Source organism: Lagopus leucura, unplaced genomic scaffold (genome assembly GCF_019238085.1).
Source record: "Lagopus leucura isolate 7727_CA_CO unplaced genomic scaffold, USGS_WTPT01 Super-Scaffold_73, whole genome shotgun sequence".
NCBI classification, from domain to species: domain Eukaryota; kingdom Metazoa; phylum Chordata; class Aves; order Galliformes; family Phasianidae; genus Lagopus; species Lagopus leucura.
In genome coordinates this window covers 8,068,623-8,084,095 of record NW_024962252.1, presented here as the reverse complement: position 1 = coordinate 8,084,095, position 15,473 = coordinate 8,068,623, and the positions used below count along the sequence as shown (strand labels likewise).

The 15,473-nt window shown below is 48.0% G+C and overlaps 1 protein-coding gene across 3 annotated transcripts in view; it reads left to right on the top strand.

Annotated features, from left to right (window-relative positions):
* Positions 1–175: 175 nt before the first annotated feature.
* GRHL1 (grainyhead like transcription factor 1) overlaps positions 176–15,473 on the top strand; it is a 37,157-nt gene continuing 21,859 nt past the window's right edge. For 2 of the 3 annotated variants that reach the window (XM_042895187.1, XM_042895189.1), the window contains exons 1-8: positions 712–768; positions 3,176–3,362; positions 6,272–6,342; positions 7,795–8,185; positions 8,954–9,030; positions 9,818–9,974; positions 10,445–10,556; positions 11,524–11,618. In XM_042895187.1, coding sequence (XP_042751121.1) covers positions 722–768; positions 3,176–3,362; positions 6,272–6,342; positions 7,795–8,185; positions 8,954–9,030; positions 9,818–9,974; positions 10,445–10,556; positions 11,524–11,618 — 1,137 coding nt within the window. In that variant the 5' untranslated portion in view covers positions 712–721. Of the gene's footprint in view, positions 278–711; positions 769–3,175; positions 3,363–6,271; positions 6,343–7,794; positions 8,186–8,953; positions 9,031–9,817; positions 9,975–10,444; positions 10,557–11,523; positions 11,619–15,473 lie in introns of those variants that run through there. The other variant, XM_042895188.1, reaches the window with a different exon arrangement.

The following is a 15,473-nucleotide window of genomic DNA, read 5'->3' as shown; positions in this document are numbered from 1 at the left end:
ACCCCGCGCGGCCGCGGGCCCCGCCCTCTCCTGCCCGACCGCCCAATGGGGCGCGGCGGCCCCGCCCCTTAGCCGCCGGCAGCCAATGGGAGGCGTCCCTCGGCGGCCGTCCACCTGCGGCTGCGGGAGCCACCTGAGCGGGCGAGAAAAGCCGCCAGAACCCGTCGGTGCGGCGGGCTGCGCGCTGCTCTCTCCGTTCGCCCCCGCGTCCTCTCGACCCGCCGGGCCAGTTCCGACGCCCGCTGCCTCCGCCAGACATGACACAAGACTACGACAAGTGAGCTGCGCGGGGCGGGGAGGGCTGGAGCCGCGTCCGGTCCGACCGGCGCCGCCTACGGGGGTCGGGGGGTGGCGGAGCCGGGGAAGCGCTGCTGCGCGGGGGGTTCTAGGGGCCGCCCCTCCGTCGCCTCGAGGGGGCGGCGCGACGCGGCGGGAGGGGGGCGGTGGCGCGACCCCTGCGGCCATCCCGCCCCTCTTCCTCCGCCCTTATCATCGGCGGCGAGCGGCGGGGCAGGGCCGCTTTGAAACTCGACACCGCCGCCGGGCGTGGGGCAGCGCCGCCGCCGTCCGCCTCCCGCCCCCTACCGCGCCTTAAAGGCGGGCGGCGGCCCCGGGCCGGCACTGCTCGGTGCGGTGCGGCGGGGCGGGAGCCGCCGCCTGAGCCCCTGAAGGCCCGCCCCGCCTGGGCTCCGCGCGCGGCGGAGGGCGCTGGAGCGGCCCCATGGATTTCTACGAGGCGCACCCCTCCGGCAAGGTGGATTTCGGCAGGTAACGGCCGCGCCTCGGGGGGCCGGGGCTGCTGTCGCGTCGGGCAGAGAGCGGCGTTCCTGCTGTTGGCCGCATCCGTGTGTGCTCGGAGCTTATCGGCGATAGCTCGACCGGCAGGGAGCCGCGCGTCCGTCGCTGTGACCGGCGCTAACGCGGTGGCCCCGAAGTCACCGGCGTCTGGAACGGGGCGCTGGTTTCTGTGTCGGGCTGCATCGGGCCCTGGGCGAGCCGGTCTGGCCGCGGTGGCCCGGTTGGACGAGATGGCCCTTAGCGGTCCGTTCCGACTCCGAGGATTCTGTGACTCCTTGAGAAGGCGTTGGGCTCTCTGCGGAGCTCGGCGCCTCTCTGTGGAACGCCGGCTCTACAGCCCTTCGCCTGGGCGCCGTGGCACCTCTTCTATTTGCGGTGCCGCTCCGCAGTTGAGGACGGAACGACGTCCGGGCAGCCCTGAGCGACTTACCGTGCCCTGCCGGGGACACCTGCGGCTCGGGAGCAGCTGCGCGTGCTGCCGTGTCCAAACCAGCGCCGTGAGAAGGACGAGCTGCTTTATTCTCGTTGATACGTTCGCGTTTACCTAAAAGAACTGTGGTTCTGTTGTGGCACTGCCAAGCTCTGTTCTTTCCCCCTCTTTGAAGGGGTCGGTTGCCTTCAGGGCAACGAGTGTGTGGCAATTGGCACGGAAGCGCGTCGTTCTGGGATCTGGAGCTCGTGGCTGTGGCAGCGCTGAGCCTTGGGTTCCCTCTGATTCCCAGTGATGCCGTGGCCCTCAGACGTGGACCTGTGTGCGCGCTGCTGCTGTCAGCTTTTCTTTGCAAGCGACTTTGCTTGAGGACTTCCCCATTCGCTACAGGTGTTTGAGTTTTCTTTCATTGTGAAGTATAAGAACAGGAACTTGTGCTGTATTCCTAAAGAAAGCTCACCTTGTCTTCTGTTGTCCAGTCTGTGGTAGAAAGTGGATGTCCCAGGTACTGGCAGAATCTGTGTTTCAGTGGGAGGGTGTCAGGGTAAAGCCGTGCAAACGCCTCGAGAAGTGTTGGGAGAGCTTGGCTTCTCTGTTTGCTTTTTCCGCTGCTCTGATGCTGCTTTATAGGTACAAAGTGCTCATATAAACCCTGGCAACTTCCCCTCTCTCCAGCTGCTGAAGCCCAGCCGGGTGTCCCATTGAGGCTGGTGAGACCACTTGTGTAACCAATGGGACGCATCATTTACAAAGTGCTTGGCAATCTTTTTGGTGGAAGGTGGTGATAAATGCAGGATCCTGTTAAGCTGATTACAGTGATTAGAGTATTTCACAACTTTGTGTTTCACAACTTTTTGTATTTGTATTATATTTTGGTCTCTGAATGCATCTGAGTAAAGAGCAGATAAAAAGAATCCTGTTCTGGGGAAGGGGTACGGTGGTGGTGAGGGTGGGGTGGCTTTGGTGGTGGTGGCTTTTTCTTTTTTGTTTGCTTTTTTTAAACAGTAACTATTACCAATCCATTAAACATTCAAGTTTTTAATTATTTTAGAAGATGAAAAAATACCCCCCGTTCGACCCAATCTAGGAAATGGATGTTGTGCTTGCACTGGGAAGAAAACTGAGCTTGATTAAAAGCCAGCTCTGACCTTTTTCTTGGGCTGACCTTAAAGCTGGAGCACTTGTCCCACCAACAAAGCCAGAGCATGTGCTGTGGCCTGAGCTGGTGGGGCAGCATGCTCTGCATAGGTCCCATTTTCACTTCTTGGCAGCAATCACAAAACAGAGTAGGTCCAGGTTCTCAATATGCTACATCAGCAGGTCTGTAGTGTGTTGGGGTTGTTTTGTTTTTTTTTTTTTTCCCCCTCAGTTGATGCTGTTTAAAACTAGGGTCACAGATGCTTCAGTGATAAGCAGGCAGTAGATCTTCACTTGCCAGAAGCAGTGAGTGCTTGCACTGACTTGGTTTCCCCATGCAGTCTGTAACTCGCTGGCAGCTGCTGGCTGCTGCCTTCGCAAAGCTCTGGGAGAAAGATGTTAGGTTAATTTGCACTTCCTAGTCCCACATGGGAGCTAGAGCAGGTCATGGCTCGCTAGCGTTATGTAGGTGTGCTGGAGGTTTGGTAGGTGGCAGGTCAGTGAGCACGTATGGCTTCTGGGTTGGATTCAGAGTGTTGGCGGGTCAGTGGTGCTCTGAGGCAGTGCTGTGATTGTGTGCAGGCTGGTGTAACCCAGCTGAGTTTGGTCCAAGTAATCCCGATGTATGCAGAGCGTGAGTGAGATCAGAATTAGGTTTCTGGGCTTTTTGTGTTGACTAATCCTTGCCGTGCACTGAATCAGAACCTGAACCCTGTGAAACTGGGGCAGGTAACACTGAAGAACTTGAAGAATGTTTTTCATGTGTTCTAACAGGTGTGGGTTTTTTCTTTTTCTTTTTCATGATTCAAGTAAAAGACCCGTGTTGGTTCTTCAGAATGACTCTCTCTACTCCCAGAGACGTCCTTACACCAGCGAAGATGAAGCCTGGAAATCCTTTCTTGAAAACCCCCTTACAGCAGCCACCAAAGCTATGATGAGCATCAATGGCGATGAGGACAGCGCAGCCGCCCTCGGACTGCTGTATGATTACTACAAGGTGGGTTGGCAGGGGTGGGCTCTGACACTGCCTGTGCAAAGGATTTTTGTAGAAGCCATGAATGGGGAATTGAATCTGTATGTTTTACAAATTTAATTAAAAAAAAAAAATTAAGTTTTTCCTGAAAATTGATTTCTCTTTAACAAAGTAAAGTAAGTTTGTCTAGATCTTGCAGTGGGGGGGTCAAAAGCCTCAGTAGTAGGGCTTTGCCTTTTGGTTGACTCTGGGTTCTGGAGGAGACAATGTATCGTTCGTAATAGTGGAGAATGAGACTTCGGAGCTGTCTGTCTTGAGTACAGATACGCATTTCTTTTTGCTTTGTGATGCCTGTTCTGGTGGGACTGACAGCTGGCTTTTGCTGGGGCTGTTATGTTCTGCTGTGGCATCAATTTGAAGCTACAGATAACAGATTTCTGTTGTGTGTGGGGTTGTCATTCCAAAGAGCTTATTGCCTGTGTCCCTCTAACTTTTGGTGAGCTTCTGCTGCCATAATCTATTAGTCCTCAGACAGCCATGGTCATCTTCTGTAGCATTCAGGGTCTTCTCAGAGACATTTACCCTACTATATTCTCACGGATAACCTGATTGGCCTGGAATATGCTTCATTTCTTCCCTACATATTAGACATGTAAGATGGGGTGGTTTTATTCACCCCAGAGTTCAAGTGAGTGGAGAGCAGCAGGCAGTTGCATGCTGGCAACCTGCATGCATGGTGACCTGCTTGTGCACAGCGGCCTGGCTCAGCGCGTGGAGATGCCTGTCTGCTCTTTGCTGAGCAGGCAAGGATGCCAGAAGGCTGCCTTGGTTCTGCTGCCTGACGTTGTGGTTAGTGTCTCTGAAGAGTCGTGAGCGTGCCTGCCAGCCTTGGTATATTCCTCAAATCATGGGAGAGGTTGCTTTCTTTGTATGGTCTAGTATTAAATGTGGACGTTGGTGGCCCTGCATGTGGCAGAGGGATTGGAGATTCGTGATCCTTGAGGTCCCTTCCGATCCTGGCCATTCTGTGATTCTGTATTGTGTTCTTGCTTAGAAAAGAGAATTGCATATGCCTTAAATATCAAAATATTCTTGTAACGCTTAATATGGAGATTAGTGCTCTACGCGCACAACAAAATGCCACAAACTCATTGGTGTGAATGTTATCCAGCCAGTTTTGTGAGAAAGTTTTTGTGTTTCTGCTTTGTGCTTGTGCTTTTTATGCTCTTGAGGAGGGGGGGAAAAACTCACAATAATCCCCCTCCCCCCGAATTCCCCCACAAATACCAGAACAACTTTAATCCACAAAGTCTACTTTGATATCAAAATCTGTATGTTACAAAGAGAGTGTCAGCATTGCTTCACGCTTAGCAAAGCAGTAGGGATTTGCTCCACATTCATGTCTAGTTGTCTAGTTTTGGGTTTCTTCATGTTTGGATACCAGTAGGTGTGTAGAAAAATCAGTGGAAAAACAGGTATTTGGCAGACTTGTGTGAGGCAGAATGGCTGGAGGTTGAAAGATTTATTGTTATGAAGTAATGCTGGAGGGACAGCGTCTAGGCATTCCGAATACGCCTCCTCTTCTTTGCAATATTAAAAGCAGCTGATGAGATCACCTTTGAACGTCTTATATTTAAAATAAAAACTAACAAACCGCTGGAAAGCAAACATTCACAAAAAAGATCTAAATGCACAAAAAAAGCAAACAACTGGGCTTAAATTGACTTCCATTTGACTAATGGGCTGCTGTGATAGTTCTGTTGGTGCCTCACAGGAAATTTATGCTTGGTCAAAATCTGGATTCTGCAGGTCTAGACTTTTGTCCAAAGGCAATTTGGAAGAGCTTTGTTTTTACAATAAATAGTTATCATCAGTACTCTTCATTCAGAGGTTCTCAAAATTCTGCAGTTGACTGTGGCATAACCAATTCTGGTGTTGGTAGAGATTTCATGTTATGTGGAACAGCTGGGGTTTAGGCTTTAGTCGGGGCTATTAAGAAAAGTATGCTTTTCATGCAGTTATGTCACCAGCATTAGAGTTAATTAGCAGTAAAGTGGTGATTCTTCACATTGCACCTGAGCTAGCAAACACAAGCAGCGACCAAACGCGCTTGTAATGCAGGCTTCAGCAAGGGAAAAAGTTGGGTTTGCTCCCCCTTGCACAGGAAGATGTTTGTTTTAATTATTCAGGTGGTACACTGAGGGTTGCAAAAGCCCTGACCGCCATGTGTGTGTTTGTGGAGGGACTTATGTGGGTTTAACCATGCAGCAGAGGGGGCGAGCCAGCCTGTTCTGCCCTGTGGCTGTTCGGCTGTGCTCAGGGTCAGCCTGTCACCAATGGCTGTGGGGTGAGTTGCACTGAAAACCACCACAAAATGAGCATGTGTCCAAGGCTCTGCTTTCTGCTCCGAAATGTCCCCATAGTTTCTCTGAGCAGAGGCTGTGGGGGCAATCTCTTTGGGGCAGGGCTGGGGATGCCTGCCCCATTGGAAGGTGCTGCTGAGCCAAGAAATGAGTTTGCTGCTACTGGGAGCACCATTTGAGCCCCCCACATTCCAGGTCCCCAAGGAAGAAGCGAAGCCTTAGGTGGTTTTGGGAACTTAAGGATTTACCTTCTGGTCCACTTCAGCTCTGCGCTGGTGTCCAGCTCCTGAGTGTCACTTTTCCTTTGGTTTTAGCACAATCTAATGCTGGCTGGGTTGCTGACAGCAGCATCTGCTGAGCAGCACATGGGATGGGCCTGGTGTTCAAAGCAGCTGTGTTTCCATCAGTCAGGCTGTAATGTAATAATGACTGGTATCAAAGAGTGATGCTTTCTTAATTTGACCAAACAAGGGGAAGAGCTTTAATGGCTGTGTTTGAAGGTGCTTTTTTTTTTTTTAAATATATATATGGAAGGAAGAATGCAATTATAGCTCATGCTGTATTTCCCAGGTTCCAAGGGAGAGGAGATCTTCAACAGCTAAACCAGAGGTAGAACATCCCGACCAAGATCATAGCAAAAGGTATCAGTTTTTAGTACTGTGTGTCTGCTTATCCCCCTTTCCACCAAAGCTTCTGAAGGAATGTTACCTTGTCTGCACTAGGAATGGGAAGGGAGCGCGCCGAGTTGTGGAGAGCTGAGACCCTAACTGCTTTTCATTGCCATCCGTCTGCTTTCTGTCTACTTGTCTCATGATCTGCTTGGCAAAAGCTGCTTTCCTGAAATTTGGGCACCATCTGGTAACACAGGTTTCCCTTCCCAAGGCTCACAGAGGTGACTGATGACCCTTTTGTTTTTGCATGTGGTTTCCTCAGCTCTGCACTGGGAATGTTGGTGTCGGGCAACAGCAGTGTTGCTCCCTTATGCATGGACTGGTAGGGAGGGATTTCGGAGTGCTTGGGATTTAGTTTGGTTTTGTGCTGTTTGTGGACTTCTCTTGTATCCTCTGAAACTGCTTTCTTTCTTCATCTTCCCACTTTCTCTGTCTTGTGCCTCTCTACTTGAAGCAGATGATACTGGTTAGGTAAATACTGTGCACGTGAAGTTCATTCAAGCTTCCTCTCCCACCATCCTTTCCTTTGGACCGATTAGAAGATAAGAACGTCTTCGGGACCTGTGGTGAGGCTTTGTGATCTGGCTGAGCTGATAGAATGACTTTTTGTTGAGAAGAGCAGTCTAGTTCCCAGCCATCTGTTCCCGCTGCTCCCCTAGCACGAGAAGTAGTCTTCTACTGACCCATAACCTAGCAGGAGAAAAAAGTGATTAGCTTGCTGTCAGTTGAACAAGCCAAACTGGCTCACCAAGAGGATGGGGGAGTGTCTGATTGGTGCTTTGGAGAGGGCAGGACCACATTGTTGGGAGGGAGAAAGGAAGGGAGGGCTGACTCTTAGTGGCTGCTAGCAGTGAGGTCAGCTCACCACAGATGTAAATGGCATCCTGGCAGCAATGAGAGTGTGAAGCTACGTAAACCATTCGGGGGAGTTTTGATGTGGATTTTCTTGAGGGGCTGTATGTGAAAGAGGGCTGTAATTTCCCTTTGAACTCTTCTTCAGTGGCAGACAATCCTATGGCAAAGGAACTGCTACTTTACTCTCAATCCCCCTTCATCCACCAGAGAGCAGTTTCATGCAGCCTGGTGTGAGGCTGCACGTGCTGATGTGAAGTGAGAGAAGCCTCAGTGCTTGGGTTTGGACTGCTGTTTTCCAGACAGTGAGAATCTGGGCAGTGAATCCTCCCTCACTCTTTGCTCCAGGGTAATTCATCTCCAGGGTGGAGTTGTTAGCAGTGGGTGAGGATTTCTTTTTCTTTTTTTATTTTTTCTCCATTTTTCAGGTTAGGGTGGAGCCGTTCTTTGCAAACACCAGAGTTTGTATCAGCTGTCCTTGTCCAAAAAACTGGAAAGTATTTCTGGTTATTGTGGAATGAGAAAACGAGCTGTAAAATTAACGTGCTTTTTCCTCCTTGTTTTTTAAAGGAACAGCATCCCAAACGTGACAGAGCAGTCGCTGATTTCCACTGGAGAAAACAGAGTCCAAGTTCTGAAAAATGTACCTTTCAATATTGTCCTTCCTCATACGCCCCAGATGGGCATGGACAAGAGAGGCCACCTCACAACCCCTGACACGACGGTCACTGTCTCGATTGCGACGATGCCCACGCATTCCATCAAAACGGAGACGCAGCCCCACGGCTTTGCAGTGGGCATCCCTCCGAGCGTCTACCACCCCGAGCCCCCCGAGCGGGTGGTGGTGTTCGACAGGAACCTCACTCCAGACCAGTTCAATTCCAACACCCAGCCACAGAACTCCCAGAGGCGAACGCCGGACTCTACCTTTTCAGAGACCTTCAAGGAAGGCGTGCAAGAGGTACCGAGAGGAGCTCTGTGTGTGTTTTGATCTATGTGTAGAATCCAGTTCTGTCTTTATCGTTTTTGTTATGTAGGGCAGAAATGTGCCTAGTGATTTAGAAATAGAAAATCTTCTCAGAGGGGTGCATAGGTATAACCTCGTATGTCAAACCCATACAACATGAAATCATTATCAAAAGCAAATGACTAATCCTATGGATGACAGAGCTGTTGGCTTGCAGAGTGTGGAAATAGTTCTCTTGATCCACAGCACTGGGCTCGGTTTTGCAAGAAAGAGTTCAGTGCTCGGCAGGGCCTGTGCAGATACCAAGCTGAAGGGACTGCTTATAAGCTCCATCACTGCTAGTTTCTAGGTGTAGTGTGTGGAAGACAGTAGTAAGGGCCTTGACTGTGAGGTAAAGTTGGATGAAAATCCATGTGTTTTGTTTTGTCTTACCAACCGACAAGAGATTTGTCTTGATTTGTTTTGATTTTATTTATTTTAAAGACATGCACTGAGGACATAGCTGTGCTCTTTCTTTGAGATTTGGGGAAGCTTTAAAACATTGCCATAATCTGACTAAGAAGACGTGTGAGATGTTGTGCTTAACTGGCACCCAAAAGTTTTTGATTGAAATCCTGCTCCAGCATCCTGTTTTCACAGACCAGAAATCAATTGTTACCTGGTGATCAGTTCTGTCTGTGATAACACCTATCTGTATAATCGTGAATTTTGTTGTTGCTGCTGTGTTAGTTGTTGTGTTGTTTTGTTTTTTGTCTACCCCAGGTTTTCTTTCCTGCTGAATTGAATCTACGGATGGCCAACATGAACTCAGAAGATTATGTTTTTGACAGTATTTCTGGGTAACACTTCAAGCCTCCCTCTCAGTCCTTTCCTTATTGCTTTCCTTATTGTTTTCTTAGCACTGGTTTGGCCAAGCTCTCTCCCTTCTGCACCGAATCTCTGTCAGGCACTGGGGACTGTAGAATTCAGAAGCACACACAGTACTTGCTTGTTTCATAGTTCAAAATTGTGCCTACATCTTTAATTAAAAATACCTGTGGGATTGGAAACAGCGCCCTGTTTCAGTTGCTGTCCTTGTAAGGACTTCCTATTCCATAAGGAGGTGCAGCGCTGTCTTGTCAGTTTGGCAATGATCTCAGCTGGCTTCCATGCACTTCCTTGCCTTCTTGCTTTCCTCTCTCCCTGCTGGAAACCTGCAGCAGAAGTAGGAAGCATGAAACTTTTGTGAACTTTGGTGAAGGAGAATAACATAGTTGTTAGGTTAGTTGCAGTTGATCAAGAGAGAAGAGGAGACTGTGGCCATTGAAGAGCTTGTTAGCTTGTGAATCAATTGCTAGTAGTTTCCTTTTCCATGAGAGCAGCTTACTGCTCTGAGATGGAATAAGGAGTTTCCAGACTTGCCTCCTGCTGTGACTTGCGATTTAGCTTGCAAAGAATTTCTCTTTAAATCTTCATTCATGAAGGACATAGTTTAAGAAGGGGCTCATCCTGTTTTCCAGCCTCCTTGCCTGTTGATGGCTTAGTGAGTCAACTAATGACTTTGGAATTTCTCCAAATTAAACGTAGAACATTTAATCAGCTTTCCAGGAAAGTGCCTTACCAATCACTGCCATCTTTGCTTTGCAGGAATAACTTTGAATATACTCTGGAAGCCTCCAAGTCCCTCCGACAGAAGCCTGGGGACAGCACGATGACTTACCTAAATAAGGGTCAGTTTTATCCAATCACACTCAAAGAAGTCAGCAGCAGTGAAGGAATCCATCACCCCATCAGTAAAGTCCGTGTGAGTGCCAGTTCTTGTGGTTTCTTGGGAAAGAGGGGTGTGTATGTTGGTAGCCTTAAACTCTCCCAAAGCGCTGTAATCTAAACCAGAGTATCAGCACTAAGGGCAGCTTACCAGCTCTGTTACGTCAATGTTCATTCCTTTGCTGTCCACCTACTTCCAGGCCAACCTATCTTGGCTTAGTCTGCTAAGAAGCGTTGTCAGCACTTGTGTAAAAGTGATGCAACACCTGGAATGAGATTCATGAACTCCAGTTAGGAGGGCAGTTCTGCTCATCTGTTTATGACCCAGAAAACGCTGCTGTCTGCCTTCCTGTTGCGTGTCAGGTGTACTGCACTGCATTACTTTGGAAAGCCTAATGCGGAAAACTTGATACCAAGGAGAACTTCCAAAACAAATGTACTCTGTGGCCTTTTCTCTCTTGTGTGTTTGTGTTTTATTTTCTTTAATCTTCTGCCCTCTCCTTTTAGAGTGTCATTATGGTAGTGTTTGCTGAAGACAAAACAAGAGAAGATCAGCTCCGGCACTGGAAATACTGGCACTCAAGACAACACACAGCCAAACAAAGATGCATTGACATAGGTAAAGGAACACTTCTTGCTGATGTCAAACTCCAAACTTAATTCGTTGGCATGGATTTTCTGCTAAAGCTTTGTTACTTGCATTATGCCTTCAATTCTGTAACTTTTCTGAAGGACTGGAGGGTGCTTCTAATTGAGTTAATGTGGTTTTTAGGATTCCTTACAGAGACTGGGTTTCTGGAAGGTTCTTTTTGGTTCATGGATGAGTTGAGTTTGAAGACCTGTGTTGGGTGATCTGATGACTCTCTCCAGATTACAGTTGCTTTTGGCATGAATCTTGGTAGCTGTAGCTAGATTGCATCTTACAGACTCTGTGGCTGTCCTAGATGTTGTATTTCTTCAAAGGGTAAAGATCCTTGTAGAGAAGTACCTCAACTCTAGTGAGACTTGCTCACAACTGGCCTTTGGTTCATGGACAAAAAAGGAAAATGCTGCAAATTTCCTCTTGCCTCTAGATAAGGCTGTGGTTGGCCACCTTCCAAACTTCTCTGGCAGAAAGCTGGGTTGTTCTGAGTCTTCCTTCTGTGAATAAAAGCAGGGATTAATCACTTGGCACTTAAAGCAGACATACATGCAAATCTTTGTTTGTTATTGGATGAGTTTTATTGAGAGCTTTTACCATTGCTGTCCAGAGTTTCCCCTATGTAGCAGCTTATGACTCAGGACATGCAATATCAATGATGTCTGCCTTTCTCACTGGAGTTTCTAGTTAGGATTTTCTGTGAGTGCCCCGTTTTCCAACCTGCGTAGGGTTTTGGTTTTATGTTGGTTATTTTTTTTTGTTTGGTTGGTTTTTGGTCTGAGAGTCATTTCCTGACTTCTAGTGATCCATTCTTAAATACGATTCACCTTCCTTTGCCCCCAAGGTGTTGCTGAGGAGGTGCAGCTTTTTGCTGCTGTGTATGTGTTAAGAACTCCAGGCGGTATCACCTCTTCTTCTCCCTCACCCTTCTTTTTTTTTCTAATAGCTGACTACAAGGAGAGCTTCAACACCATCAGTAACATTGAAGAGATCGCATACAATGCCATCTCCTTCACTTGGGACATCAACGAGGAAGCAAAGGTATGTGACCATGGTTTTATTTCCTGTCCTTTCAGGAGATTCACGGCGTGGGGGGAGGAGAAGGGTGTGTGGCCTACCCAGTGATTAGCATGTAACAAGTTTGTTTACGCTCTTATATTAGGCAAAACCTCCTGGCTGTTTCTTAAGAGGGTTTCTATGTGCAACTGCGGAGAGCTTTGCAACTGCTCTAAGATTCTTGGCAGAATTGTCTGCTGAAAGACAAGTACCGACAAAAGGAAGCACTGAACTTTTCCAGGGCAGATGAAATGGTACCAGGGGGGGATTGAGTGTAACTGGACTCAGGGGCAGTCCATGCCCTTGGTAGGAAGCAGGGAGGACAATTTCTCAGGAGTTAAGGCTGTGATGATGGGCTCGTATTGAAGGAGTAGCTGCTGCTGTTGAGCTAACAGCATGTGTTGCTGAGAGCACAGATTCCAATGCACCGTGACCTATTTAAAGTTAGAGCAGCCTCCCGGTGAACTTTGTTTTCATCTTTTTGCCAAACTTTGGGCACTACAGTAGATGTGTACAGGCAGCTTTCCTAGTTTGTAGAGAACTGTGGCTGTATGAAGCCGTTCCATTATTTGGAAGGGACTCGTGTCTTCTGGCTGGCATGATAGCAGGTAAGAGAGAATGCAGTATCCTCAGTTTCCAAGTCATTTTCTGCACTTTGTTGCTGGAGTTGAGTACAGAAGTCGTCTTTGGAGAATTTCTTTACTGCCTGGGCTGACAGTACAGGGTTTTCTTCAAAATGTGGGAAGTGTATCCTTTGTTTTTTGTGGACTGACTGTTCTCTTGCTACTATCTTGTGCTAGTTGCCATCATCGTGAGGAGAGCTGCTGGAGGCTGCGGTGCTGTGTGTAGGGAAAGCCCTACTACGGGGCACCTTGGAGCTCTTGGCAGCAAATGCAAAGGTCTTTCTAGAGCTGTGTGTGCTGCTGTGCTCTGCAAGAGGCACGAAATGTTGCTGCACTGAGCTTGTTGCTATTGCAAGCTTTACTATGTGCTGCACGAGAGCATAACAAGAGCAGGGCATAGAACTGATGCTGGGTGGCCATCCTGAGGAAAGCTATCCTGTCCCACCAGCTGACAGCCTAGTAATTATCTTCTGATTTTACCCCTCAGGGCAGTCCTAGCAAACTGGCAATGAGCAGATCAATGTAGATGCTCAGCATTTGGTGTTTTCTCTGTGATCAGAGGAGCAAACTGTTCAACAGCTCCACTGTGTCATCCTTGGCATGTCCAGGCAGAGTCTCTGGTTTTAGTGGGCACAGCAGTATTCATCGAGGTGAACCAAAAGATGAACCAAACCTTTTAAACAGGTTTGTCAGCACATAACTGATGAATTTGAGTGTATCTATTTTGAAGCTGGTGCAGGTGTTTATTGCCCAGCTGCTCTACAGCTACCTGAATGAGTAGCTTAGTTATTGCAGGCTCATAGTGAAATTACCAATAACAGCTTGAAAATGTCTGAGGATCCTCAAAGTTGAATTTCGTGTCATGGCTAATATTTATGGGATTAATTGGTATGGGAAGTTGTGACTGAGGCTGGTTTTATGGCTCTGTAAGACAAATTTCCTTCCTTCCAGCACAATATCCGTGTGCTTTCTGTGCTGGTTTGTGTGAATATGGAGAAGGCACCATTGATACCTCCTGGAATCCGGATCTTAAGACAAATACTCTGGACCCAAGTCTCATTTTTAACAAGTGTTCTGTGTGTTTAAATGCCTATTCAGCTTTTTTCCCTTAGCGGATGCATTTTGTCAGTGGTTGGATTTCTCATCCATGATCTGCAGCTCTTTCTCAACTCCTCTGATCTTATCAAGAGATGCCTGAGCCAATTTCAACAGTCTTTATTGCATGGTTCATTTACCTTGCATACACGTGTGCTCTTTCTCGCACTCTCCCAATCTCCTTTCTTTTTTTTTCTTCCTCAAACAATAGTCTTAAAGCATATGAGGAACAGAGAATAAAATGAGCTGAATTTCTGATGCTGCAGAAAGTCTTTTGCAGTAATAAATACTGTCTTGTGTTTAATAACAGCAGTGTTGCATAGAGAGTATGTTTAACCAGCCAGCAAGCCTTGATTATTAGAAACTTGTTTCCTGAGCCCTGGAGTTACCTGGGCTAGAGCCAGAAGATTCTTTTGGAGTTGCTGCTTCTCTCCTTTCCCTCTTGCTCTTGATTCCAGTTTGCTGTAGGAAGGATCTGGTCCTGTACAGCACAGTACAGTGGTGCAGGGCTGTGCATCTGAGGTTTCTGATGCAATTACTCATATAGGGACCCAGGACTCTGGGTGCATGTCAAAAAGTCCTAAGGCAGAAATGTGTATCTTCTCAAGAAACTGTCCCTAGCAGCTCTGGGACCAGAGTCTTACGAGAATTTGCCTTTTTTTCTTGTGCTAACCCTTGCTGTGTGGGGCTCTGCAGGAGCATCAGGTCTCTACCACCACTTTATCCATGCTCTCTGTCACCTTGCTCCTTAGGAGAATGGTTTGCTGATCCCCTGAGGACACTGACGAGTTGGTAATGCACAACTTCCTGGTGAAAAAAACAGTTTTCAAGTAATAACAACTGTTCACTCTGTATGAAGGAAGGTGTGCAGATGCGTTGCTGGAGGCTGGAAGCGCTCATCAGTGAGTGTTTCTCACCAGGAAAGAGTATTTCCCAGTTCAGAGAGCTAAGTGCGATTCCAGGGCACTGGACATGAGCTGCAGCAGGCAGGTCCTGCTTGAAGCAATTGAAGTTATGTATCTGGCTGCATCTGTGTGCTCTTAGGTCATCCCATGTGTGCGGGGACAGGAGTATTTCACATACAACAGGCTTTTCCCACTCTGGGATCTCAGTCTCTGGATTTCAAGGATGTTCTGTACTTCTTTTTAGTGGCTCCTCTCTGCCCTCTTCTGTTCCTTCAGGACAGCACAGAAGTAGCTGGAAATGGCCAGCCTGTGGAATAGCAGTGCAGTAAGTGCTCTGTGGCTTTTGCAAATGTGTTTGAACTGGAAAAGGGCCCGGGATCTGAAGTTTCCCTGCTCTGAGGCGGTGAAGGGAGCTGAGGGTGTGGAGAAGATGACCAGGTTTCAAAAGGGGATATAGCTGACAAAGTGGTGAACTGTTGAATTGGGTATTTAGGAAAGTCAGCACAGCTTCTTGGGAGCAGTCCCAGTTGGGTGGAAGCGTAGTCTGATGAGTCTGACAAAGATGTATAGCTGATACACTCGCTGCTTGCACGCAACAGGTAATGCTGGAGTTACCCTGAGGCTTTCGGAGACTTCAAACAGCTTCCCACCCTATCCTGGGCCTCTGCCTCTCTGGCCAGACAGGGCAGAGTTATTTTTCTGCTAACAGCGTTTAGGTGTCTGAACACAAGCCTGTTGCCTTTTTCTTCTGTCCCTTTGTTAGGGATGGGGTGTCTAGAGCTGGAATGGAGCTTTCTGTGGAGGTGTCTGCCATTCCCCATTGATTGGACAGTCTTTGAAGTCAGCTTCTTAAGTTAGGGAAGAGGAATCCTGTCCTTGCTGCTCTTTTTGTTGCTCTTTTTTTGTGTCTTTGACTCCATCTGGCAGCCAGGAAAAGTAGTTGTAGATCCAGATTGTAAGTTTTTGAGACTGAGAACCATCTCTTCTCAAGATTACACAGCGTGCCTGATTCTCCTTTTGGTTGGTACCCAGCAGCAGTCTTGCCCAGGGAGGTGGTGGAGTTTCTGTCCCTGGAGATTTTCCTGAAAAAGTTGTATGTAGCACTTAGAATCACAGAATCATGGAATGGCCTGGGTTGAAAAGGACCACAATGATCATCCAGTTTCAACCCCCTGCTATGTGCAGGGTCGCCAACCACCAGACCAGGCTGCCCAGAG